The sequence below is a fragment of the Calonectris borealis genome, chromosome 9, assembly GCF_964195595.1.
Source record: "Calonectris borealis chromosome 9, bCalBor7.hap1.2, whole genome shotgun sequence".
In the NCBI taxonomy this organism is placed as follows: Eukaryota; Metazoa; Chordata; class Aves; order Procellariiformes; family Procellariidae; genus Calonectris; species Calonectris borealis.
Window position 1 is genome coordinate 6,063,518 of NC_134320.1, and position 26,306 is coordinate 6,089,823.

Below are 26,306 nucleotides of genomic sequence, written 5' to 3' on the forward strand. Positions count from 1 at the left end.
ACCTAAAAATAAAATATCAGTACGCATCTCAGGACTATGGTTCTTTTAATACTCTGTGTTGCAGTTCAGAAACTGTAAGGAAATGCAATTGGATCTTGTTATGCCTAAATTAATAATTAGAATCTGTTTTGGAACATATTTGTCTAATAAAAGAAGAAATAATAGACTTTGCATAATTATTAATCTCTTGTAATAATCCCCACTGTACAGATTATTTTTCAGAAACACGAGCAGTATCTTGCAGAAAAGATGACATTTATTGGCTTACTTCTCTTCTGTATGCTGATGAACATCCTAACAGGTAAGATTATTGCTGAATTTATTCTCGTTTATTTTTTCAAGCAGCCAGAAATATTTTGTTACTAATACAGTGTCTTCTATTTAGTATCAGATATTGCTCATGTATTAATCACAACTGCTCTGGGCTGTTAGTTAAGAGTCTTTGGTTTGTAGCACTGAGTGACCGCAAACGGGGAATTCCTTATTCAGCTGTTCAAGAAACAAAAAACATTTGGCTGTACAGAGGGTCCTATGTGTGCATTAAAGAACTTGTCAGCTTCTGGCTACACAGCAAACCTTTTATTAACAGAAAGTCCTTCTGTGTGGGAGCTGGTACTGATGGGTTTCCTCTTTATCTACAGATGCCCGATCAATCCAGGACAGAGATGGTAATTCTTAATGTTTTTCTTTCCTTTGTATCACTAACAATTAGAAGAGTCATTTGTAACTCCCAGACCTGATCCCCAGCAGTGATTTTGGCAGGAACACTTACTAACCTCAGTGGGCTGTGGAAGCGCTTTCACCTAGTTCTGGCGGAGAAAGAAGAGTGAATTTTTAGAAATTTCTTTAAAATTTATTAAATATTAATGTCTAACAATAGAGCTAATATACTTGCAGTCTTAAAACAAGAAGGAGTTATGGTCAAGTCACTAATTCTGTTGTACAAAATCGTTACTGGAAAGCACCAGACTTATAAACGTATTAGACATCTGAGAATTTTGTCTATCCTGAGCAGTAATACTATATGCGTGTCTAGTTATTGGCAAGAAATACTGACTTCCACGACAAAAAGCTTAAAATTTACAAATTGCCACAAATCCAATTAAAGAAATGTTGGAATAAATCCCTTAGCACAGCTACCCTGTGGTTCGTGTCACTTTGCATGATTAGCCCATTGGATTAGTGTTTGCCTTTGATTACAAAAAACCTCAACATCCTAATGATGTTTACACTGGCTTACTGATGATTGTATTAGTTAACCTCTCTTTGGTGTTTTCAGACAGAATTCTTTCTGAAAACAAAGTTGCATAGAAATATCTGCAATAACAAGGTACTGCTATTGCTGGTGTACATCCCGGTTAGTATAACCAGCAGGATAGCCAGCAGCATCCCGAGTGCACAGATACAAGCATGCAGGGAGAACATTATAACAGATACGGAAAGTAGAAATATATATACGGAATAAGGACTAATATGATTACTTTTAATTCAAAACGTTTTTCCCTATGCTCCATTGTATTTCCTTATGGCTCTAAAATCTTTTGAATGCATCATCTGTGTTTTCACAAGTTTAAGGGCACTATTGTATTTGTGCACAGCAAATATTTCTGCGGCAACCTCTTAGACAGTCAGGAAAGCATGTGTCAATCTAAAAATAAAACCTTGTTCAGGCAGTATCCTGTTGCTCTCATTACCAACAATTATGGTTTTCTTTCACACTGGGCCAAGCAGCAGACTGCAAAGTGAATCTAAGGTCAGCTGGTATAAACAGTGAATTCTCCTCTGCAGGCAGCATTTGGCTGGTTCATTTGATTTGTTATATGCCATCTGTGCCTGCGCGCTGTAAACTTTACTCCATAAAATTAAGGTCTGACAATAGGATTGTTGAAGGCTCTTAATTCCTACTAAAGACCCTGGTCCCAAGCTGAGCCTGGTGAGTTGAATGGCTCTCATTTATTTAAATGGACTTTAAATGAAATCAAAATACTGGGTTTAGCTTTGCTGCACAGAAAGCCATTTGTAACTATGTGGTCTCAGCAAGTGTTTAGATTTTATATATGCTTCTGTGTTTGCCCAGATTTGGGCCCAAGGGTGGTCAGCTCCTGCATTTTCAGAATTGCTTTTGTTTTCCTGCTGAATTAGAAATCTTGTTTCAATGAGAATCTCACATTTTCTCAGATATTCCTAAAGCAGGTACAAATGCAGCTGTCTTGCAAGTGGCAATGCCTTTCCTCTCTGTTTCCTTAGCCTGTTTCCTACGGCCCGCTGAGAAGAGGCACGACTCTGCGGTCCCAGGCAATGCCGAGGCAGTATGGACCCAGTCCCCGGGAGCCCGGGGCGGATGCTGCAGCCCCGGCTGCTGCTGTACTCAGCCGGGCTGCCTTTGTGCTGAGATGGCGGGGGAGCGACCGCCCGGTTCTTTTCCCTGGCAGAGCAGGCAGCTGCAGGGGCACAGAGTAGATGATGGCACCTTATTCTTTATATTTTTATATTGGGCAGAGGAAATGGCGTGGAGGAGGAATGGGGAAATATGGCTTTAAATTGCAACTGCTCCTTACTTTTAAATACCCATCTGCCTTCTAGAAATTAAAGCAGCCCAGGGAATTCTTGAATTGTCCCAAATGCCAATAGTGTCCCTTCATTCCTGCCCTCCATCTTGTCCCATTCCATCATTTCTGGTGCAGCTGGAGCAGAGGGCACTGGCTCCGTCAGGTGAACAGCCATCTTCTGCGGAGTGGGGCACAGAGGGCTCAATGGCTCTGCCGGCCTCTCTGCTGCCAGAGGAGCCCACAACCCCCCAAGGGGACATAGGACCCCAAACCACGTTGGCTCCCAGGCCAAGCTTTCAACAAAAATTCTTCATATTATAGTAATCCGCATTTTTCTTTTGTTTAATTTTAGATCTCTATCAGGGATCTGTAGCCTTGCCGTACTGGCCCTTCTCATCCAACGATTTCTGGTCCTACGTGGAATATTTCCGGACCCTGGGAGACTACAACAGGATCGAAGAAATGGCCAGAGCCTTCTTTGCCCAGTTCCCTTTTGGGAGTCACCTTGGCTATCACGTGCCCAACCATGAGCGCTAATGGCTTCGCTCATTTTTGCTGAAGCTGGTGCTGAGAGGTTTAAGCGAAAACACGGCTGCCCCCGAATGCACCTGAACTGCCCCTCAGCCGCTTATTAATACTCATAGCAGTCACGCGTAGCATTTTGTGCTTTAAATTAGTCTTTTCGTTTTTTCCAATTTATGCTGTTGTGCAAAATCAATAAACTCCTTGACTCTGTTGCGAGGTTTTTTGGCGTTTTTTTACAGGTAACGCTCGCAGGCTTGACTCCGGAAACTGATCTCTGTGTGTACAGCAGTTAAATACCAGTCCACCCAGTTGGGTGGCTGGAAGGACCACCAGTATAATTCACAGCCACACTCCTTGCAGGGTAATGGTGCCCTCTCAGCAGCCCCTTGGCTAGCTCAACGCCATTTTCCTCCCTTCAGGCCTGGGCCCGGCCCCGCCGTTGCCATGGCGAGGAGGGCGAGGCTCCGCCATTTTGCTCACCCCGCCCTCCTCGCCATGGCAACGGCGGGGCCCGCCCCCAGGGTAACCAGAGAGAGGCGACACCGCCAAGCGCGCAGAGCGGCGCCCCGCTAGCCGGCCTTATAGCGGAAGTAGGCGTCCGCGTGGCCGGAAGCGGGGGCGCGGAGGGGACTGAGGGGAGGTGCTGCCATGAAGCCGGCGGTGGACGAGATGTTTCCTGAGGGAGCCGGCCCTTACGTGGATCTCGATGAGGTGAGGGGGTGTTGGGGGAGCTGCCTGTGAGGATGGGGACGGCGGGGCTCCTAGGCGTGGCGGGTGGTGGTGGGGCGGCGGCGGCCGTGCTGCCCGGGCGCGTCCCGGAGGCGCTCAGCGCCTGTTTTCCCAGGCAGGAGGAAGCACGGGGCTGCTGATGGACCTGGCCGCCAACGAGAAAGCGGTGCACGCCGACTTCTTTAACGGTAAAGGCCGTCGCGTTCCGGGGGTGAGGGGATAGGGGGTCACCGCGGCGCCTGCCCGCCCGCCCGGCGGGGGTGGTAACGCCTTGGGCCTGCCAGGTAACAGCTTCAGAAACTGAAGGTTATCAAAACAAACCTCGCTTTGTTTCTCTCTAATCTCGTGTTTGGTGCCTGGGAGTCACCAAGTTCTCACCAACCACGCTTCTAGTGAGCCCTATCATAAGAGCGGTTCAGCGCTCAGTGATGCGGGGCGGCGTGGTACAGTGCCTGTGTTTCTCCTCTCCGGGAGGTTTTAGACGATTTAGCGTGTTAATCTCTAAAAGGGAAAATGCTTTGATCTGTTTGCATAACAAATAGCTTATATTAAACAGTGCAAATACATATAAAAACGCAGACAGAACTTTAAAAATTGTCTCTGGGTGTTACTACTTTTATAGATAATTTTCTAATCTCTTAATGTATGCATGCATATGTATCGAAAGCAAAATAAAACTTTGGTTTTTATATGCTTTTTGCATTTGAAAGTCAACTGTATGCATATAAGTATATACAGCTGCTTTTAGAGAGGAGAACAGCTATGTATCTGGCCACTTAGGAGTAGAATATACACCACCTTACACTTGGTTACTAAGGTGGCTTTTTTTTTTTTGTGCTTCTTAAGAAGTATATTTAGACATTTCAACAGTGCATTTCAGATATGGTATTAAATCTGGTTGCTGTGGTGATGTTGATGTCACAAACTGGTATTAATTCTGAAATAAAGTAGGTTTCTCATGTTGCTCAAGATTTAGAATACAGGAGAAAAAGGAAGTTCAGCTTTGATATACTCTCAACAGTTGTGAGGGACCTAGCTCTTTGTTGGAGCCAGCATATTCAGGAGTAGGTATTTCCATAAAGTTCTACCATCAGGTTGTGATATTATGTTCCATTGGTAGTTTAGGACTCTTCTAAATAGGATTAATCCTCAGTTTATTGTATGGCACTTGTACGTTCCTTCTATAAGAATAAAGACTTGGTTCCAGTTATGTTGTTAGTTTATGCTCAATATACAAAGAAGATACGAAGCAAAGTAGTTAAGAGTACTTCCCAAAGATGACTGGAACAGCTGGGATTAGCCAGCCACATTTCACTAGTCTGAGCGAGACGAGTTTTCTGAGAGAGAAATGTTATTAACATCTTCACTGCAATGAAACGTTTTTTAAGGAAGGGATTTTTAACAGCAAATTACAAACGCGAATGGCAATCTGCAAAATTTATAAGCGTGTACCTGGATACTATGATCTAAAGCCAGAATTCTGCAGGAGTGTCTACATCTGAGACTTGCTGCACGCATAAAGCTAGTACTTGTTTAGTTCTGGAGTCTGGGAATCATGGTTGACCCACTCTGAATGTGATGGCTACTTAATGCGTTTATAAAAGCCCCTCCTTTGAAGCTTTACTTTGCTTTCAGGAATTTAATTGCAAAGCTTGTATTGTACAAGTGAAGCAGTTTAATTTGTGTATGATAGAGAACATATACTTGGGGCTGCCTTTCTTTCCTCTCTCTCTTCCCACCCTGATACTACACTTCTAGTAACTGATGGTACAGTAACTCTCATTCCCTTAATTCATCTTTATTTCTGTATTTAATCCAAATAATTAAAAACTGTATTGTGGAGTATGTGCATATATAACAGTTGAAACTTTTAAGGTTAAGGTTAATTTTAATTTATCTTATTTTTCTGACTAGATTTTGAAGATCTCTTTGATGATGATGACATCCAGTGAACTTAGTTGTCCAGCTATGCAGTGCTGAGATGTGGATTTTTCTCTAGGATCACTTGTGGTGGCCATTATTTATTAAAATAATCAAAACAGGAAGATCACAGAGGGGGGGGAAAAAACCTGTATAAGCTGCTTGGGGAATATGAAAACCAGATGGTTAAAGATAACTAAGGAGAGAATTGTGGACTGTTGTTTCTAGGAAGCTGTGTGTAGATTTTTCTTAAAATTTTACTTGCTGATGTGCTCATTCAATAAAATACTAACAAAAACTCTCTCTGGGATATTCTTTGAAAGTGGATATTGCTGTGTTCTGAGCTCCCTTAGGGAATGATTTTTTTTTTTTTTAATTAAATCAATCACTGTTACTTTTGGATATTATATAAAGATACACGGCAGGGCATATTGCTGCCTAGAAAAGTTTTGTTCATCCCACAATACAGGATTATCTAGGGCTAAGACGGTTGCTTGTTCTGAATACTCTGACTCTCATTTGCCAGTCGCACTAAGACGAGTGCGATGTCTTCTGTTTCGAGATAGATACTCAGCTACCATCAGTACTTAACTTTTAATCTAGGAAGCACAGGAATAAAAAGTAGTAATTTTATTTTGATATTTTAAGCAGAGACGTGTTCTGGCCCTGGGAATGCTTGGATTTAAAAATCTAGTTTAATTCTTGAAAGTGTACTGTGTAAAAAGAAAATAATTTTAGGATTCTTTTTTCCTGCAGCAGGTAATGTAATTATTCATACTTAGATGTACAGTGTATATGAATCAGTCTGTTAGATACTAATTCAGATTTTGACACAAGTTTTCAGAACATACTTAGAAATGTTTGATTTTGTACCCTTCAGTGATCAAAGTGAATCTCAGAATGAAAGGAACAGGTGAGTTGTTTTTTTTTCAATTTCAGTTGAGAGTTTAATCCTGTCTGTCCTTAAGTGCAGTCTGTATTCCATAAATTGATCACAAAAATAATACTGTGACTGATCTTTCTTTAAAGACTTCACACTACTTAAATTTCACCTGGAGTGAAACCCTTTCCTCTCATACTTCTTTCACATGTGTTCGCTTGGTTTTGCCTGAAAAAAGATCTTACATGTAACAGTAAGTGTGCTGGCCCCTGAACTTAAAAATGTAAGCACAATGAAAGCAGTAGGACTAGGTGTCTTTTTATTGTGTTCCTGTGGATTTCTCAACATCATCTGTTTTATCATGCAGTGTATGTTAAATCAGCACCTGACATTTACTCTGCTTAGTGTCTGACTTTACAGTGTGTCCCTGAAGGAACAGTCTTGCTGATGCAGTCTCCTTTTTCTTTCTAGTGCTCGCTTTGTTTTTAAAGAGGAATGGATTTCAAGCTTTCCTCATTGAAACCAATGTAAACATTTTGACTGAGTGGTAACAACTGCATTTGGACTGTTTCTAGCTTTGGTGCTGTGCTTTCTGCAAACTGGACTTTGAGAAATGAGCTGCTGCCAGTAAATGGAAGCTGCATTCTGGGCAGGTGCAAACGATGAAATAGATTTAAGAAGCAACCTTTGCCTCCTCTGCTTTTTTACCTATTTTCTTTTGCTGATGCACAGATTCCTCAAGATGGTCACCTTGGTTTTGGAATACTTCCTTGTCCTTTTATTGTACAGATTTCTCTTTTGTTTTTCATTTGCCTGCCTTAAGTTTAATCACAGCAGCAGGAGTATATTCTATGATACAAATCCATCTTGAAGCGTTGCTCTTCAGTATGAATGGTGTTCTAGTTCCTTCCACCTTCTTTTTAGAGATGCTCAAAACCTCAGAGAAGCATTGGTTTGAAGGTGCTGATGGTGAGTAGTTCTAGTTTTGTAATGTTGTCTTGCTTGATCAAAACATGGAACCTATCTTTCATGAAAGTGGGTTGAGGGCAAACAATGCTTATGGGTCCAGCACAGCCTAAAACTCAAGAGTTTTCATCCTGGGTAGGATATAGCTGCTGTTCAAGGTAGGTATAGCTAACTCCTTTTTGTGAAGCTTTCCGGAATCTCAGTGTTTCATGTTAAAAAGCAGCATAAATAGTACTGCTGGCACCTGGGAAGTGTGATACGCCTGTCTGTAGGGAAGGAACAGTGTGTAAAAGTGTTTGGGTTAGTAAAATTCCTTAAGAACAAAGCTGCTGAATTTCATTAACTGCCTTGGTGTGCAGCTGATGCCACTCTGGCTGTAGCTACTGTGAGTACTAGGTGGTTCTTTGATATCAGTTCCCAGGTGCTAAGCTTGCACTTAAATCCAGTAACCATTGTGGGTTTGTTCTCTGGGGATTAAGTGAAATGAACAGGAACGTTCTTCAGACTTGGAATGGGATGATACCGAGGGTACGTATGTTGTGGTAGCTGTCTGGAGTATAAAATTCTCTCCTTCGCAATGAGATTGGGTGAGGAGTATGTATATAGCTCCATCTTTCTAAAGAGGGCTGTCAATGTGTAAGAACTTTCATCGTGAACTGTAATTTGTTTGGGTCCCTTTTGGGACAGTATTGATAGGGAAAGGCAAATCTGAAGAACAAAATGCCCTTCAGCTTCAAATTGTTTCTGTGTTATCATTTGTCAAGCCTTTCAGTCTAATTAGTCTGTGGGCTATCAGCCTGTTGTCAGGAAATAATTGCGAGATGTCAGAATCTCAACAAAAATTGATTTAAAGGGCATTTGCCTGCCTTGGTATTGTAGTTTAACCCCAGCTGGCAACTAAGCACCACAGAGCTGCTTGGTCACTCCCCCCTGGTGGGATGGGTGAGAGAATCAGAAAAGTGAGAAAACTGGTGGGTTGAGATAAAGACAGTTTAATAAGTAAAGCAAAAGCTGCGCACGCAAGCAAAGCAAAACAAGGGATTCATTCACTCCTTCCCATGGGCAGGAAGGTGTTCAGGAAAGCAGGGTTCCATCATGTGTAACGGTGACTTGGGAAGACAAAATCCCATCACTTCAAACGTCGTCCCCCCCCTTCCTTCTTCTTCCCCCAGCTCTATATGCTGAGCATGACATCATATGGTATGGGATATCCCTTTGGTCAGATGGGGTCAGCTGTCCCAGCCGTGTCCTCTCCCAGCTTCTTGTGCACCCCCAGCCTCCTCGCTGGTGGGGTGGGGTGAGGAGCAGAAAAGGCCTTGACTCTGTGTAAGCACTGCTCGGCAGTAACCAGAACATCCCTGTGTTATCAACACTGTTTCCAGCACAAACCCAAACCACAGCCCCATACTAGCTACTGTGAAGAAATTAACTCTATCCCAGCCAAAACCAGCACACTTGGCCATTTCATTTACTGAGCTTTGATTCCTGTACCTTTTGTGGAGATTGACAGCACCCACAATAGGTGTTTGAGTGAAAGAGGAAGCCTGTTCTAGCAGCATTTTGCACACAGTTAGACTGATGTATATTACTTTATAAGCTGCTGGGTACGGCTCAGTATTTCGATGTCCAAATAAAGTCTCTAGTCTGAATAGATTTATGGAGGTACTGAGGTTAGTATCATGAATTGTCCCACTGACTTCAATGTATAAAGCTGACCTCGGCAGGATGAGGTCCCAAGCGCTAAAATCCTTTCGAAGGGGTGCGGCCAGTTGTGCAGCACAGATGAAAGGGATGGCTTCAAAACACTTAAATGTCAGCCTGTTCCCTTCGATGCTCTCACAAGGCCAATTCTCCGTTTGCAGGAAACCGCTAGCTGTTTTAATATATTCTTAGGATTTAAGAATGTGTGATCTATTTTGAGCTGAAAATGATCAAGTCATTGTGAGGGAGAGAAAGTTACCATGCTAAAGGAAGCTGGCTGTCATCTGTGCATAATAATTCTGCAGTGCCTTTTCTGAGTTGGCTACCAGGTTAGCAGGAGAACCCAGTGCTCTTCACGGGAGGAAGAACAGGCGAGCTCAAACCTAGTGTAGCAGTAGTAGGTTTTCCTTGGTGCGTTTGGGTTTTGGGGGGGTTTCTTAGTTAACTCCCAGGGAATGAAAATAAAAGGTTTTCATTTCAATATTTTACTTCAATAATTGAAGTGGAAGGTACTTTTCTTAATAAAGAAGGAATTGATTTAGATGAATAAATTGAGTTCTTCCTGCTTCCCCAGGGTGTTGGGAAGCTGGCAGGCATTTTCCTGCTCTCAATGTGCAGTTGTTCAGCACACGAAAACATGCTGGGCAGATGACAGTGCAGCCCTGTTCTCTGCGAGTCCCCCTCTCAGTGATGGGGCTGGAACGCGAGTGTCACATCAGGGCTCTTGGAAAAGCACTAGCACAATGCAAGTCAGTCCTTGGCAGCAGGGGTGGCTTTGAGGACAAGGATTTGCTTCCATGTTTTTACTTCCAATTTTTTTTCAGTTTGCCTTTTGTATTTGCTGCAATTGGTCTTTGCCAAACAGCAGAGTCAGAATCCTAATCCAAATCATAACTCTTTTTCGAGCTCCTACAGGGAGTTCAGAGCAGAGGGAGAGAGGAGCAGTGTCTTTTAAAGCTTTTAAAACTGGCAAATAGCGCCTTTTTGGTGAATACTTTTCTTATTTATGGAAAAGTCAATTTATAGGTAGCAAATTTCCAGTCAGCTCTAATTTTAGCTGCGTTCATACTACCTGGAGTGTAGCTGTGACATGTATGTACAAGTCTTGTATAATCTTGTATGAACTCGTGAACTTACAACCTCTTGAGGGAAAAGAGCCTATTTTGTAGATTGTTGTGAATAAACAGACCTACAGCTGAGCCTGTCATGTACGAGGTGAGTGACTGAGCAAGGGAACACCTATCAACACGGGAATGTGACAAAGCATCCCTGGTACAGGAAGGAGCTGCGCACACCAGTGGAGTCTCGGAGTCCCCTGGCCCAGCTGAGGATGCTTCTGTGAGGACATGGTGCTGCTGCCGTCTCTCAGTCTCCTACTGCTTTGAAGTAGCTTCTGTGTTGCTGGGATGCAGGTGTGGGAATCCCCCTTCTCTGTGTTTTACCTTGTCTGGGATGACAGACCCACCCTGGCCTTAAAACACTCACCGAAACACGTTACAGAACTAGAATGGCTTCTCTAGAAATCCCCGTCAAGGAGCGGAGAAGCTGACTCCTTTGGGCAGAGCAGCGTGTTTTCAGAGATGCCCAGGGGATCGGAGGGAGCTGGGTGTGTTGGTTCATACCCCCTGTCCTTCCCTGCCTGACTTTGTGAGGGATTTAGAGAGGGGCTTCAGGTGGGATCTCCTGCTCCGCCTCCCTGTAAAGCTGTCCTGCTTTATGGGAGGGATCCCACAGATTGCCTTCTGGGTGGGAATCCTCTGATAGGCCACACAGGAAGAAATAGGTTTTGGTGTTTAATGCTTCCATTTCACTGGGAATAAACCTTTCCTTCCCCTTGGATTGGCTGGAGAGTAACAAACTGTACCTGCATGGAAGGAGGTCACACAACTGTCCCCAAAGGGCAATAGTGTTATGCTGGGCTGGTCTCCTGGGATGGGTCTAAGGATGAGCTGAGAGTGGGTTTGCTGATTTACAATCCCATGGCAGACGGAGTCTTTTCATCACATACCTGCATCTAGCACAAACATCATAAAAACACGTGGCAGCCTTGCTCCCAGCCTGGGTACGCTCTGGATTGGTTTCCTCTAGAGTATTTGAAAGGGTAAACTTTAAATCTGATGGCATTTCCTGCATGGAAGTACAATGGCTGATTAGCTAAATGTAGGGCTTTACCCTAATCCCTCTGCCTTCTTCCATGACGAAAAGCCTCCAGTGAGTTTATACTTCACAAATAAATACAATACAAGTCTTGCAAGCAATTTATCTCTTTCTTGTAGCTTGTCATGGTTTAGTGCAGCTGTATTCCAATTAATTACTGGCACAAGCGATTACATGGGGTTGAGGCACAATTAGGCTCAGCCTATAATTGTGTTTAAAAGGGCCACGGACGCTTTCACAGCTGGTTTCCCTGCTGGATGAGACTGGCCAGTCTCTCCAGCTGTAGCCATGTTATTTCTCCCTAATTGTTAGTGCAGCGGCTTAAATCTTTCATTGGGGGGTGTTCTTGCTTTCTGCCTTCAAGAGAGCGTGCTGCCTTCCTGCTGTCTTTCTCCAAGCAGCAATACAGGGAGGGAAGAGTCAAACACAGCTGTCAAGATCAAAGGAGCTGAGTGCTCTCTTTATAACCTGCCCTAATTACAGAGCGGCAAATAAGTCCTCATTGTTGGTGTCTTCATCGTATTGGTTGCTATCTAATAGGAGCTGCTGGCAATGTTTGTGCCCAGAGGCATCCCATTTGTGTGCCTGCAGCAGTACATTAGTTTCTAAAGGGAAAACCATCCATTTAAACCTGCCACAGCTGGAGAGGCAGTAAATAGCGAGACTTAACTTTGTACCAGCCACCTATTGTCAGGATAGATATAAGGAAAAAAAAAAAAATCAAAACCAAACCCCAAAACATTTAAATTTGTTTGAGAGCAGGTGATTCTGTGCCCTTTCAGCATGCCAGTGTCATTCTTGGCTCCTTCTTTACAAGATAATCATATGTTCAAAGCACTGTGCAATCTCAGGAGCCAGCCAGGCCTTGGATATGTGTCTATTTTGGCCAGGTTTTCCCACACCACAAGTTTATGAAGCATGGAGGGAGAGTAAAACCACAGCAACCCAGTAATGGAAGAAGGCTGAATTCATTAGGAACTCCCCTGATCTCATCCTCCAGAACCTCATTACCCTCCTGAGCCCTATTTGCAGCTCTCCCCTAAAAGCAGCATGGTGCCCTGCAGCTCCCTGCCCTTGGGCTACCACGGCAGCATGGCTGTGTGCCCCTGGCATGGTAGAGCCAGGGAGGTGGAGGCATGATATCCATACCATATGCAGGGATTTGGGTTGTTCCTGGGCTATAAGGACTCTGCTGGTGGAATAATTGCTGGCCATGCTCAGCTGCTGCTCCTGAAGCTTGTCAGCACATTTTTTGGCTTGTTGAGGCCCCACATTAGGACACCTGTAGGGGCTGGGCAGCCTGAGGAGGCGGTAGCAGAGGTGCTAAGGACGGGTTCAGGGCTCGACCCTGGCTGCAGTGGGGCAGAGGTGCGTTTGCTGCAAGGGGGGCTTTTCTTTTCCTGCCCTGGCCCGTGGCTGTGCTTGCTTTGCTGATGGGGTGAGCCTCTGTTGGGAACATTTGCCCTAGGGGAGAGCTGGGAGAGGGCTGATTGCGGCTCCTGGGGGTGCAGAGGGGTTTTCTGAGTGGTGGCTTAAACTGGGATTTGGTGCCTGCTAGGGAGGTAAGTGCGTGTGTCTCTTCAGCTGAGTTCTGTCGAGCAAGAGTCTTACAAAGATTTGAGGTGAAAGACTTCATAAAATAGTCCAAAAACCTAAAGGAAGGCTTTGACCCCTATTTCCATGCAGCAGGGGCTCGCCTTGTTCACAGCCTGCTCCCTGGGCTGCACTAACTGGGGGGCTGGTCTGTGGTTTGCTGGTTTTTGAGGTGCCTGGCTGGGATATGCATGAGCGATGCAGGTACCCTGCATGGAGCATCCTCGTCCTGAGCGGGGAGCTGCAAGGAAGACGGTCTCTGTGCTCACGTCCCACAGGGTGAGTACCCCGGTGAAGCTGCATTTCAGTACTTATGACTGTGACGAGGGGGAAAAGCCAGTACACAGAAACCCTTAATGGTTTTCTTTAAAACTTCCCAAGTGTCTTACTGTGTTTACAGGGGTTTCTTTCCTGATAAAACACACAGCGCAGAAAGGGTGTGCTATTCTCAAGCAGGAAATCTCTGTTTGATCAGGATTTTAGTCTGGGATTCAAACCCTGAGGTTTAACCCTTTAAAGTGTGTTTGAAAATGTCCTCTAAAAGACAGAAGTCCCTACTGTGCTTCAGGCAGAGGGGAGGCTTGTGCCGGAGCTGCTTTGCTGCCCTCCTGCCCTGGGTCACCGCATGGGCAAATACCCATAAAGGCAGGTCCCGCATGGACCAGGCTGCCCCCTCCTTTCTGCTCCTCGCTGCTGACAGAGGCAACAGTGCTGCTGCTGTCAGAGCATGCGTTTGGCACGTGACTTGCCCTGGTTGTGTTCCGAGCGCTGGGCAGGGTTTGGGAGAGATTGCTTGCTCAACGTATTTACGTGGTGCAAGTTGAAGACCACGTGCTGTGTGGCGCACCAGTGCGAGGGACTGAAGTGAGGTCCCTGTGCCAGCCCCCACAGTGGGAGAGCGTGGGGCGGCTCGTCAGCCCAGCAACCGAGGAACACCTGGGGGGCTTTCGAGGGAAGCCATGTTCCTATTTTTCTATACCTATTTTTGGTGAAAGAAATATGCCCCTCAGCAAGCAACCTGACTACTGCCCTGCCAGCGAGGTGTCGGCCCTGCAGCTCCCCGAGCTGGAGTCGGAGTCCCCAGATGCCTCCGGTGCCAACCCCCTGCTCGATGCTCCCAGGGAGCAGAGCACTGCAAGCCCCCGTCACCCCGGTTTCAATGTTCCCACGCAGCGTGCAAGGAGGCAGGCGCCTGCGCGTGAGGCTGCCGCTCGCAGGGGTGTTTGGAAAAGCCATTTACAGGGTGATAAGGAGGCTACATATTTAATGATTAAATAAGATAAACGACCTTATATACTAATATACAGCATTCTTGTGGAGCTTTGTTATCTCCTGGTCTGTGATAATGTGCACGTGTGTACATATAAGACGTGTTCTGCTCATATATGAATATAGCAGTGACTGCAATATTAGGTGACGCTTCTCCTTCTGGATACGTGGCCCTGAGCACCCCCACCCGGACAGCTGGGACAAGGGAGGACCCAGGACCAAAACCAGACCCAGGCTTTGAAACAAGGACTTCCAGGCTGGGTTTCTGCTGCGGAGCTTGTTTTCATCCTTCGCGTGGCCCTCTGCCATCCCACTGCCATGGTGGCCAGGAGGCTGACCAGGAGTCGATGGTGACCCTGGGCCTCTCCTGGGGTGCTGGTCATCTGCCACAAGGTCTGACTGCACTTGGGAGCATCCCGAATGGGGTGCGGGATGATGTGGAGGGCAAGCAACCCCACGGGGTTCAACAAGACTTTCTCGTAAGGGCCAGCGTGGCCCCGGTCCCCGAGTTTCTAACACACGACGTGTTTTGAGCTACATCCGTGGTAGCTTGAGGTGGGAGATGCTGTTGGCCTGGGTGGAAGTCATACCGATATGGGTCACTCTGGTGATGGGGCCATTGGGGGAGGTGGTAAGAAATCCTGGGCTCTGCCCTGGCCTAAAGCAACAGCATCAGATGTGTGTGGCAGTGTGAAAAGCCATGTCTGAGACTCCGAGTGCCGGTGTATGGGATAAAACTGTAAGCATATTTGCTCCCGCTGCGTGGCAGCAAGGAAAGGGATAATTTGTTTTGGCTGCCTCTTGGGAACTAGTCTTTAAATTAGTATTTCCTCCTAGTGTTATCCCAAATGCCTCTTAGCACTTTGGTTGTTTCAATTTCCCTGCCTTCAGAAAATCCATCTGAAAATATTTAAAAAAACACTGCAAAAGCTCTGACTTGCTCCTTTCAGTTTAAGCCTCTTATGCCATTTGATCCAGCAACGGCTGCATTTTAAATCTCCTTTTGTTTATGGATTGGTTTTTTTGGTTGGCCTCCCCCCATTCCCTTCCCGTTAATTCACACAATAGGAGCAGGGTTTTTCCCAGCTCTCTGAATTCAGCATGATCAGGTTGAGCATCAGTTTAGCCCTTGCCAAATCTAGTACGCTTGAAGCCTCCTGGGCCAGTGGAGCCCCTCTCTCTGGCTGGCTGGTCAGGGTGGATTCAGGCACAGTGGTTTTGGGGAAACAGTCTGGAAACCAGAGCTCTTTTTAATCAAAAAGGAGGCAATATGGTGTGAGGTGGTGAGATGCAGAAGCCTTGATGAAAGCTAGAGGGTGGGGAGTTTCTTGGGAAAGCAAAAGGGAGCTGTCCCTCTGTGTGCCAGCCCAGGGTGCCCCCACCTTGCTGGCAATGTATATATATTTTTTCCTGGGCTGCCTGGTGAGGCTAGGAGAATGCGCCTTTCTTCAAATCCTTCCCAACGACGCATACAAAAATGTGGGAGCATTCTCATCGACAGAGTTTTTTATTGTTGTTATTATTTGTAACGTGGTAACTCACTGGAGTGTAGAAAATGCTGCTGCTGCTGTTGGAAGTAATTTCAGCTGAAGCTCTTAATGCTGTTTTGTGCTTGTAAGAAGGCATTAGCTCTGATCTATGTTAGCTTGTTCTGAAGCTTAATGGGAGTCTTCTTTGAACGTATCTGAGAAACCATCAAATCCTCTTTTAGCTAAAAGTCAAGCAAGCTCCTTGGAGAGCAGTTTGATGGGATTGCTCCTGATCTCAGCCTTAATACTCTTCCCCCATTAAGGTAACCTTGCCGAGAGCTGGGGCAGGTCCTGGGGGTGTTCATCCCAGGAGCCCACTCAACATGGGAGGTTGCACCACCACCTGAAGCTCTGTCCAGCTGGTGTGCAAACCATTGCTTGTGGCACACTTACGGTGTGGAAAAGTAGAAACACGGTTGCCAGATCTCAACTACTGACTGCACTTGGGAGCTATTCAGAAGGGAGATGGGACAGGATCCTGCAGGCGTGCAGATGGAAACTGTAAGATGTTGCTCGTGTGCCCCATGCTGGCAGACTCGGGGCTGAACAAGTACTCGTGCCATCACCTCTAGTGCCAGGTGAGTGATTTGGGAAGGGACACCTCCACCCTGAGGTCCCATCTGCCCAGGAGTCTTGAGGGACCTTCTGCCCCCCAGTCAGGCATGTTGTTTGCAGGGGAGCCGCTGGCATTTCTGAGCATCACAACTGTGCAGCAACATGTCTGTGACCACCTGAGGACCCTCAGAGCCGTGCGGTCAATGGGCTGCTTTTGTTGTGTAGCCTCACGGGCATTCATAAGGCTTTTCAGATAAATCAAAAGAGAAGATCCCTGCCCTAAATGAGCATGCTGTCTAATTAGAGAAATTGATAAGGGATAAACATAAAATGAAAATCAAAGGATTAAAATCAATGGAAGTTAATTATCTGAATATATTCCAAGATCTGGGCTAAAGAAGGGAGACAACAAACCGTGGGTGGAAGTCAAAGGCCCTGATAAGACAGGGAGTTACGATGGCAAAAACAGAGCCATCTGTTCCAGCTGAAAACAAGAGCAGAGATGGCTTTCATGAATAGTCTTCTCCCTCTTCTATTCAAATTGTAAAATGCTGGCTGAAATGTTTACCATTGGTGTAAATGAATCTAGGTAGTTAGAAAAGGGAAATTTAGAATGTGATATTTGAATGTAACCAATTTCTCTCTTATCAGTCATAAATGTAAAAAAAGTTTAGCCCATTTTGAGAGTTACTGTTTCATGATGTGGCAGGAGTGGTGTGTGACTTTGGGTTTCCACAAGGAGAGCAAGAGCAGCGGTAGGAGTGAACTCTTGGTCCCATGGAAGTCATTCATGTATAACCTCACTGATTTTTCAGGTAATAGGGTCCACCCTTGGCAATCGTTGCCCCTGCAAAAGGCAATTTTCTGGTAAATACAGTATAGCTATAGCGCCAGTGCCCCAGAACGCCGTCCGGGGTTAAGCCACCTCGTCCTCTCCCATGCCGCAGCCCTTGCTTTAATGGACATCCAGGTCCGGGTACAGGAGGAAGCCCATGAAAGTGGAATCGTTGATGTTGTCGGCGTAGACGCCATTGTTGTCCCCCTCCCCGTACACCTGAAGCCAGACCTCGTCCCCAGAGCTGAGGTGCAGCAAGACGGAGCCACTCGCTTGGTCAACGTTGTTCTTCTGGAACTGGTCGTAGGTGAAGATCACCGCCTTGTCCTTCTTGTAGAGACTGACCTTGACGTCCGTCAGGTAGACCGTCAGGTGGTAGGCGAAGTAGTACATGCCGGGGATGCTGCAGAGGAACTTGCCGGTGCTGGCGTCGTAGTGGTTCTGCTCGTTGTAGAAGATCTTGCTGAAGCGGATGGGGACGTTGGGGTGGGGGGCTCGCTCTGTCAGCCCCACGCTGAAGGCGGAGCGGTAGACGAAGGCGCCTTCACCCTTCTCCCCCTTCTGCCCTGGGTATCCGGGAAATCCTCTCGGCCCTTCCCGCCCCGGGACTCCTATTTCGCCTTGGTCGCCTTTGGGGCCTTGCACACCTGGGGGACAGAGTGGGGACGGGGAGTTGTTTGCACTGTGCTGGCAGCCACTACCCATCAGCCCGAACCGCAGAGGGGGCTGTGGCATGAGGATCATGGCACATGGAGCAAGATGTGTCCCCTGAGGAAAGGCTGGATGACCTCAACACCCCCCGTGAGCTGAGCCAGCAAGTGGAAAGCCGGCTCACCCCCCTGGCTGCGTGCAGATCTGCTGAGAGCAGCATGTCTGAAAAAACAGCATTAATTGGAAAAACAACCACCAGACCAAACTCTTTGACTTGGGTTGTGGAATCTCCATCCCTGGAGATATTCAAAAGCCATCTGGACAAAGGTTGGCCATGGACCTATCAGTTGTGAGACCTGCCGGGGCTGGCCCTGAGGGCTGGGGCTGCCCATGGGCTCCAGCACCGACATACCCCCTGTTCCTCACCAACCTTCCTCTCCTTTCTCTCCCTTTTGTCCATCTTTTCCGTCTTTCCCGTCCCGGCCAGGGAGCCCGTTGTGGCCGGGGTAGCCGGGCGCTCCTCCCATCCAGTTGGCACATGGCGTTTTGGGGTCTGGCTGGACATCCTGGGTGGCCACCTCTGTGCAATGGGGGGCCACCAGCAGCAGCGAGCAAAGGAGGAAGCCTGCTGGGTCCCTCATCGTCGGTTCCTGATGTGGGCAAGGGCTTTGTTAGCTTTAAAGGTTAATAGGAAAAAAAAAAAGTGAAGAAAAACCCCACCCTTGAGCAACAGAGAGGCCCAGAAGACTAAAGTTTGAATCAACATGTCTGAAGGAAAGCAATTCTGCTCACCCCAAGGGCCCCTCTGCATCCAGCCTGGTGCTGGCGCGAGCTCCATGAGCCAAGCCGGAATGGGGCTCCTGGGAGCAGTGTGGACCTCAGCCCGGGAGCACATCCAGCGTGGAGAGGAGCAAACGCCAGAGTTACTCCCCTGGCGCTCACGGGCTCTGCACGGGCACAAATGTAGCTCTGGACCGAGCAGGGCAGATGCCAGGGTATCCATGACCGATTTCTTCGCAAAGATCTGCTCAATTAGCCACGACACGTTCCAACTTCTGCCCGGCTGAGTGAGCAGCTGATTGGAAGTGCAGGTCTGGCAGAGCCTGTCTCAAAACCTCAGAAGCCTTTAAACCACCTCCTCAGCTTATCGCTGCGCGTGCAGCCCTCTAACCTGCGCCTGTCTGGTGTGAGCAGAACCTACAGCCAGGCTTTCCAGCTCCTCTGAGCGACCGTACGAAATTATGATACTGGTTTTTTCCATCCGAATTACGTTTTTGGATTACAGGATGACAAGTTGCACAGTGTTTAGGCCCTGTAGGGTCATATTCTTCTTTAATCTAGTTGCTTTGCTAGTCAGAGCAATTAGTGCGGCTCCCCAGAACCAGGTTGGTGGTGACACCCTATGGCCAGCCTGGGGCTTTGTTCCGATGCTCCCAGAAATCAGTGGGATTTTGGTGGGCTTTGGGTCAGGCTTTTAGGAAACATATTTTAAAATGACTGTTGTTATGTGATGCTGCTCCCTGGGCAGAGATTATACCCTGGAACAATAAAGGTATCCTGTTATGGGGATTGTTAAGTGGCATAATAGGCAATAAAAAGTGAATAACAGCATGGCCATTAGAGTCCCTTAGCTCTGTAATTTCCAAGAAAAACAATATTTCAGAACAATTCCTTTGCAGGGTTGATTTTCCTAGGCAAGCTATTTAAATGTCATATTTTAAATAATGTCTTATTAGCTCTCACGTAATTGCTTCAAAGGAAGCTAAATAACAAAGAGGTTACCATGATTTCAGTTTTTGCAGGATATTGGGGGAGACTTTGAAGAAGACTTCAAAGCTCTGCGTAATGCCTTTGGTGGGCAGTACCTAACGCATAAAATCAGGGAACTCCTAAAACCGCGCCTGCCCTGCCGGGCTCTGGCAATCCGGCAGCCACGTGGCACCCTGCGATGGGGCTGTGGCCCTGGCTCGGAGGCAGTTTTGGGGCTGAGGGGTTCAGCAACCACAACCTGAACCTTAGGCAGTGTTCCGGCGTCTCTGCGTTTTGGGAAGCGAAATGTCCCTTTGCAACAAGGGATATAGTGATCATCCATGAACCAGGGTGGACAAGTGAAACCGATGTCTATAAATCCTAAAAGTGGCTTGGTTTGGGAAGCGAGGGTGTGCATATTTGGGCACGCTGCGACATGGCCATTTTGCCATGCCCCGGTGGATGGCACTAGGCAGAGGGACCCCTGTCCCCCCACCTGGGGCCCCTCTGGCTTGGCTACATGCATGCACCCCTCCAAAATCAGCACAAGCTGTCTGGGGACATCTAACTGCATGAGAACCTGCTAGTGTTCGATAAAAATCCACCTCAAAATTGCATTTCTGGAGCTGCTTTGGTGATTTTGTTGGGGTTAGTTCTCATATGTTGCCTAGAACTCAAATATCATTAAAATTTTAGCGACATGTTCCAGGTCTTCTGCTGGTGAAAAACAAAACTCTCCTGTAAGGTCAAAAGTGGTACAGATTTGAGGCAGCCCAAAGCCGGGCTGCAGGGAGCTTTCCTGGCAGACGCTTGCCCATCTTGCTCTGAAGGGCTCGAAGCGATGCCTGTCCCCCAGCATCCCTGGGCGCCTCTTCACTGCAAATACGTTACACAATCTAGTTTTCTCATCAGAAAAGTGTTGCGATATAGAAAACTACTTCTATTGCTACAGTTTGACTCAACCGCAAGTGGTTTGCTTGTTTGAGAAACGAAGCAGTTCTCTGGCATAAGTGTGTCTTACAAAGGGAAAGTTTTAAGCTATGTCTGCTAGGTCTGAGTTTAAACTCGGGTTTAGGTATGATATCCCTTTACTATTATCTTTCCCATTTCTTTTTGTCTTTGTCTGATGCTCAGCAGCGTAACGCGAAATAATCTGCTATATTTGAATGTCAGTTGTACCTTTCGGACAAGTAATAGATGAACTAAGTACTCTTTGTGGCGTTCAGTTAATACAGCAGCTGCCAAGGGAATAAAAGCTCATATGCATTATATGAAGCTTATTCAGTTATCAGCAGAAATCAGCATACCATCCGTAAGAACAATGCCATTCATAACTGCTACATAGCGATTCAGACCATGATGCAGAATTTAAATTTTACATAAAACTACATAAATACTATATATTTTGATATATATATATAGAAAAAGAACTAGCTGCACAATACACATAAAAAAATCCATCTGTTTTCCAACTCCAGTGTTTTCTTCAAAGGGTATTAACCAGGGGTTTGGCTTACGTTGATCTTTTTTTCTTTTTGTAATTCCTCGTAGCATAGTTTTTACTGAAGTTCCAGCGGTGACTTGCTTCAAGGGGCTCGCACCTTATATCTGGGTGGTGCAGGTTTCTGGCAAGGAGCTGATATGACTCAGGGAGATTTGGGGCAAACCCAATCTTCTCGGGAGTCTTTGAGGAAAGAGATGAATCGAAAGGTGCCAGTGCAATACTCGCTCTTATAGCCATGTGGTTTTTCACTGGTGCTCCTGACTACTTTTAATTTAGAAGTTTTGATGTCTAAAGAGTGTTTCCAAAAACGGGAGTATGAATCTAAGGGAGATCGGCTATTCTTAGTTTAAAATACTCGCTGGCTATTCCGAGAATAAGTCTAAGAAAGGAAACTTCTTGTGAACAGAAAAGTCTGTCTGTCTCATTCAGCCCAAAAGAAGAGAAAATCCTGAACTTAGTAAGAGGAAAAAAAAAATCATGCTTACCAGCTGCTTTGAGTCCTAGTTGGCTTGCTGCAGTCTCTTTAGAAATGAAGTCCAGCTACCACATCGCTATCCCTAAGGGCACAGGGAGCTGTCAGCTCAGACACTGCATTTTCCATTTGCTATTGCGCATGCTGACCTAAAAGTTGGGTTTTCCCATTAATTTTTCCTGGCCATCACTTACGTTTTGGACCACTTATATAATCCGGTCACACTGGGATAGCTTGCGAAGATAGCCTTAACGGGGAAAAGATGGGTTTGGGAGTTTGATAGGAACTGAAGGAGCAGTGGTTTGCTGGAGAAGCCCATGTGCAAGCCTGCTCGCCAGCGCTGGGCTTGTACAGCGCGAGCTGCTGCTCTGTGTAAATTGGGAAATGTTGTTAGCAGCTGATGGAGAAAGTGTGTCTACAGCCTTGCATTAACGCGCTCAAATGGTTTTTTTTCAACATGTTAGTAAATGAATTGTTGTGTGAGAAGTTTTGGATTCTCCTTTTAACGGCAAGAGCCGTTCCTGCCTGGAGGCTGCTGCCGCACCAAAGAAGGGCAAAGCTGCCCGAGGGGAAGGGCAGCGCGGGGGGAAGAGTTTCGTCTTAAGCCAGCCAAGCACGTGCCAGCGCTATTGTAAATCATCAGAATGATTTCAGCCCTACGGATGGCTTTCAACCTATCACACGTTTTGGCTTTAGGTCAAAACAAAGTCTTTTTTTCCCCTGTGTCTCTCTTCTTCCAAAACGGAGGTTGAACCTCGCAGAGCGAAGGCTTTCCTCTCCAGCTGCTCCGGGGCAGTTCAAGGTTAGCTAGGCGGGACCTTCGCAAACCTGGGCTTGCAAAATCCGACCAGGAAAAAATAGTGTGATGTGTATTGTTGCAACCAGGCATGGGGGGCTGGTGTCCTTGGGAGAGGGGAAACTCATCCAAGTGAATGTCAGCAGGACAGTATCCCAAATTACTGAGTTGTTGGAAAGACCTGGCTATCTGGAAGGACTAAAAGGATGTATAAATGAACACGTAAATAATTTCTTATATGTAGAGCTGGGAGTCAGCAAGGGTGAATTTTGAAGTCCTGAGGAGAAGGGTGCAGAAGGGAGGAGCCGCAGGACGGCTGCTCGCTGCCTTTCTTATTTTGGTCAAGCCCTTAGTCCAGCATTTGAAGAATTTGATTTTTTTTATTTTTTTGATGATGGTTTTTCCATGCAATGTTGAGACTTAAAACAATCCCTCATGCAACCCCAGTAAAATATGACAGAGATCTAGTTGGATCTGTTATTTTCTTATAAATGTGGTTTGCTAGAGCCATGTGTGTGTTTGTGTGATGCCAATGTTTCTGTCGAAGTCTTGTCTCCTGAGCAATGAATGGAGGAGCAGGATCTTGGAACTGAAATAGGAACTTTTTTTGCAGTGGAGACAAGAGGTTTTGGGCTGCCTCTGCCTGGGGTGTGAGCAAGACAAGGCTGGTTTCCCTGCCAACTCTCGGCTTGAACCCCGAAATACATGATTGGGGTATTTATTAGGCTGCCAGGGTTTGAAAATTGGACCTGACGTGCTTAGTAGGTAGTGCTGCAATTACCTCATGGCCTTTCAATTCAGCCGTTAGGAGAATACCACGGTGATAAATTTTTCAGTGGTCCATCAAACAGCCTCCCAAACATTATCGCTGCCTCCCAAACATTATCGCTGCCTCCCAGAAGAGGGATGGATGTTTATCTCTGGGGGTACAACCAGCTGATACAACCCCCGACGCACTCGCTTGCAGTTACGTTGGCTTACACGCTTGTTTTGCAGGTTGGTGCTGGCTCCTGTTCCCACTGCAGAGGGAGATATTGTACAATCCAGTGAGCTGCTTCTGGCTGTGTGATAGGAAAACGTTTCAAATGCCCTTTGCTCTGCCCGGTGACAAGCAAAACCTGCCACCAAACGCGGACTGGACCGGCAGTGCCCACAGCTGCGGTGCTCAGAGGCAGCAGCTCTGGTTGGGGCTGGGGGTCTTTTTGGCACAGAGGAAGCTGCTGTCCACAAGTCCTGCAATGCCTTCTCCTCTTTGCACCGCGGTCACCGGATCTCCGGTGCGAGACACGCTGCCCGTACCTGACTCGGCTAGAAACCTTGTGCTGAGCCTGACCTTGTTTTCTTTCTTGGATCTGATGCAAGCCTGCAAATATGAAAAATACAAAACTGACTTGATGGATTGTGGATCGCAGCTTTCACTAAGAATTAAAAATAAGCAGAAAGTTATATTTAGCCATCTATAAAGAGGAATAAAATAGAGCAGGAGGCTCGTTATCAGCTGTGCTCCATCAGCGCAGTCACGATCCCCGCTGGTGTGATTTGAGGGGTGAAAAGCCGCTTTGGCCGCAGGGAGGGCGGGACGGCTGCCTCAGGAGGAGGTCGGTGGCTGCCCAGGCCGGCCTGGCCCCGTGGGCAGGATCCGTGCCACGGGGGCCAGGGAAGGAGACCCCAACTGCCCACCATTGTTCTCCCCCAGTGGGGACAAGCCAGCACCACCGTGGAGCCCAGCCCATGGGATCCCTTGTCCCCCTGGTCGTCCCCTCCAGAGGCTGCCGTGCCCCCCGCCCAGCCCCGGGGCTGGGGCCCCTCCGCCGGGAGCTGTCCCCTGCCCTGCCCCGGCTCGCTGTCCTCCGGGACGCCCGGCCCTTCCCTTGTCTTTCTGCTGGCCCTGGATACCGCACGTCCCAGAAACAACACGCATTCCCTACTTTGCTAAAAATGGCAAAAACTCTTTACGCCATTTGGCAGGCCGGCTGAGAGGCTGTTACATGCTATTGTGGTGCTGCCCAAGGCTGTGCGCAGCGCAGGGACCGCAGCCTCCATGCTGGGGTGCTGCTGGCTCTGTCCCTGGGCACCACTGGCACCCCCGGCCGAGACGTCTCACCCCTCCATGGCAGCCCGGCCAAGTCCGCTCGTGAGGCCAGGCAGACCCCGTGCCCATCCCCGCCGTTGTCCCACAGGCACTTGCATCGGGTGCAAGATGGCGGCGAGTGCTGAGGAGCCAACTCCAAAGAAAAAGCAGTAAAATGGCCTTTAGCACTGGTGCCGCTGTCAGCAAGGACCCTAGCCACAAATTGCAATTTTCCGTGATCCCATGCATCGTTGTGCGCCCAAACCCTTCCCTGTACAGCATCGCACTTCCCTCTAGTAGCTAATTATTAATGGGGAAGAGGAGATCTCTCCCTGCGGGCAGGCTGGAGGGTCTCAGCCTGGTCCCGCGTGCCCTTGGGGGCTGCTCAGCCCCTTCTCCGGCAGCCTGGCTCCCGCAGGGTCCGCCGTGCCGGTGGGTGCACCTTGTGCAGCGTGGCGTTGGGCTGCTGCAGCCATTCGCGTCCCCCACGGTGCTGCCAGGGAGCAGTGATCGGCACAGCACGTGGCGCAGCCATGCCCGTTACAAGCTCGTGGACCATGATGTTCCCACTGGATTTTCCTACGTGGGCGCGGGGAGGCAGCTTAGGTGCAGGGACAGGCAGACCTGGCAGCAGTGGCCAAGGAGGGCTGTGCGGGTGCGGGTCGGGCCAGCCCGCAGGAGGGGACAGGCTTTACAGGGCCACGTGGAAGCCTCGCTGGGCTGTGCGTGGTGGGTTGCTCACCCAAGGCGATGGCAGTGCGGGGTGGGTGGTGGAAGGGAGGGGAGCCCCACGGGTGCGTGCCACGGTGGGGGTGCTGAGCCAGCATTTGGGGGCCACCAGAAGCCAGCAGCGAGGAGGGGACAAGCCCTGGCCCTCCCCCGGCTGCAGGACCATGGGACCCACCTCATGCCTTTGCCTTTGCCTTTGCCGGATGAATCCAGTCCGCTTCTTGGCGGCAGGGTCACTGATTTTTCAGCCCGTTTCACATGGACAAACAGGCTCTTCTCCTCCCTGCAATGAGCAGCTCGGGCAGAACAGCTCCTTGCCAGGCTTCAGCAACAGCGTGTTTCTCTTCTCGGTGATCGCAAATAAACTCCCCCGGCCTCAGGGGATCCCCGCTTGGCTCCCGGCGAGGGATCTTGGCGCAGCAGGGTTTCCCATGCCGAAAGGGACATCGAGACACGTTTGTTAAGGAAACATGGCCCTGTAAATACTGCTCAAAGCTCCTTTTATTAATGTTATAGCTGTTCCCAGGGCGCTCGTTTCTGCCCTGGCAGTTCGGCGTGCTGCTTTGGCCTCGCCGGGCTGTGCCAGGGAAACGCAGCCAAGGGCCCGTGTAGGGGCTTATGCACGACTCCGTCCAGCTCTCCTCCGCTCTCGCGCCAGCTTGCAGCTGAGCCAGGTACTGGCTTCTTTTAGCACAGGCTGGTCATTCTGGGGGCTCGTTCTGGGCAGGGAACAGCGTAACAGGCTCAGTGATCCGGTATGCGGAGCACTCCCCTGCAACATCCCCTGCCAAAACCTCCTCTCCAGATTTCCCTCCCAGCAGTGATCCCATCTTTCCGACGAGGCACCTGAGAGCGTACCTCTGCCCGCTCTCCCCTTCAGCTTTGCTCCACAGGCTGAGCTATTAATGAGGTATTTAATGAGATTTCTACTTGCCCATTAAAATGGACACCTCAATGCAGGCGAGGAAGGAGAGCTTGCAGCTGATAACCCCGCAGCCCCCTGAAGCCTACTTCTGTTCATCGAAAACACATTTTTACAAAGTAGATAAATTATTTATTAGGAGAGCATTTCTGAATAATTCAGGCACGGAGAAGTGCAGTTTCCTCTGCACGCATGAATTTCCTC

The 26,306-nt window shown here is 47.8% G+C and overlaps 3 protein-coding genes across 3 annotated transcripts; 2 read left to right on the forward strand and 1 right to left on the reverse strand.

The window, feature by feature from the left end:
- The first annotated feature begins 249 nt into the window (after window positions 1–249).
- OTOS (otospiralin) lies at window positions 250–6,024 on the forward strand. The gene is made up of 5 exons (XM_075158096.1): window positions 250–301; window positions 642–668; window positions 2,902–3,785; window positions 3,923–3,991; window positions 5,718–6,024. The coding sequence occupies exons 1-3, from the start codon at window positions 250–252 to the stop codon at window positions 3,084–3,086; spliced, it is 264 nt and encodes an 87-aa protein (XP_075014197.1). The 3' UTR covers window positions 3,087–3,785; window positions 3,923–3,991; window positions 5,718–6,024.
- COPS9 (COP9 signalosome subunit 9) lies at window positions 3,618–6,024 on the forward strand. The gene is made up of 3 exons (XM_075158097.1): window positions 3,618–3,785; window positions 3,919–3,991; window positions 5,718–6,024. The coding sequence occupies exons 1-3, from the start codon at window positions 3,723–3,725 to the stop codon at window positions 5,753–5,755; spliced, it is 174 nt and encodes a 57-aa protein (XP_075014198.1). The 5' UTR covers window positions 3,618–3,722; the 3' UTR covers window positions 5,756–6,024.
- A 9,753-nt stretch (window positions 6,025–15,777) lies between these two features.
- Window positions 15,778–21,664, reverse strand: ADIPOQ (adiponectin, C1Q and collagen domain containing). Its single transcript, XM_075158098.1, has 3 exons — window positions 21,598–21,664; window positions 18,290–18,509; window positions 15,778–17,855 (listed from the first exon to the last, which is right to left on the reverse strand). Exons 2-3 carry the CDS (start codon window positions 18,498–18,500, stop codon window positions 17,329–17,331), a joined length of 738 nt encoding a protein of 245 aa, XP_075014199.1. The 5' UTR covers window positions 18,501–18,509; window positions 21,598–21,664; the 3' UTR covers window positions 15,778–17,328.
- Window positions 21,665–26,306: the final 4,642 nt, after the last annotated feature.

Excerpts from the sequence above, each read along its gene's own strand:
- OTOS (XM_075158096.1), top strand. The coding sequence starts at position 250 with ATGACATTTATTGGCTTACTTCTCTTCTGTATGCTGATGAACATCCTA. Across the intron at positions 302-641 it reads GCTGATGAACATCCTAACAG|ATGCCCGATCAATCCAGGAC; the intron begins GTAAGATTATTG and ends CTTTATCTACAG. Across the intron at positions 669-2,901 it reads ATCAATCCAGGACAGAGATG|ATCTCTATCAGGGATCTGTA; the intron begins GTAATTCTTAAT and ends GTTTAATTTTAG.
- COPS9 (XM_075158097.1), top strand. The coding sequence starts at position 3,723 with ATGAAGCCGGCGGTGGACGAGATGTTTCCTGAGGGAGCCGGCCCTTAC. Across the intron at positions 3,786-3,918 it reads CTTACGTGGATCTCGATGAG|GCAGGAGGAAGCACGGGGCT; the intron begins GTGAGGGGGTGT and ends CTGTTTTCCCAG. Across the intron at positions 3,992-5,717 it reads GCACGCCGACTTCTTTAACG|ATTTTGAAGATCTCTTTGAT; the intron begins GTAAAGGCCGTC and ends TTTTCTGACTAG.
- ADIPOQ (XM_075158098.1), bottom strand. The coding sequence starts at position 18,500 with ATGAGGGACCCAGCAGGCTTCCTCCTTTGCTCGCTGCTGCTGGTGGCC. Across the intron at positions 17,856-18,289 it reads GGGAGAGAAAGGAGAGGAAG|GTGTGCAAGGCCCCAAAGGC; the intron begins GTTGGTGAGGAA and ends TCTGTCCCCCAG.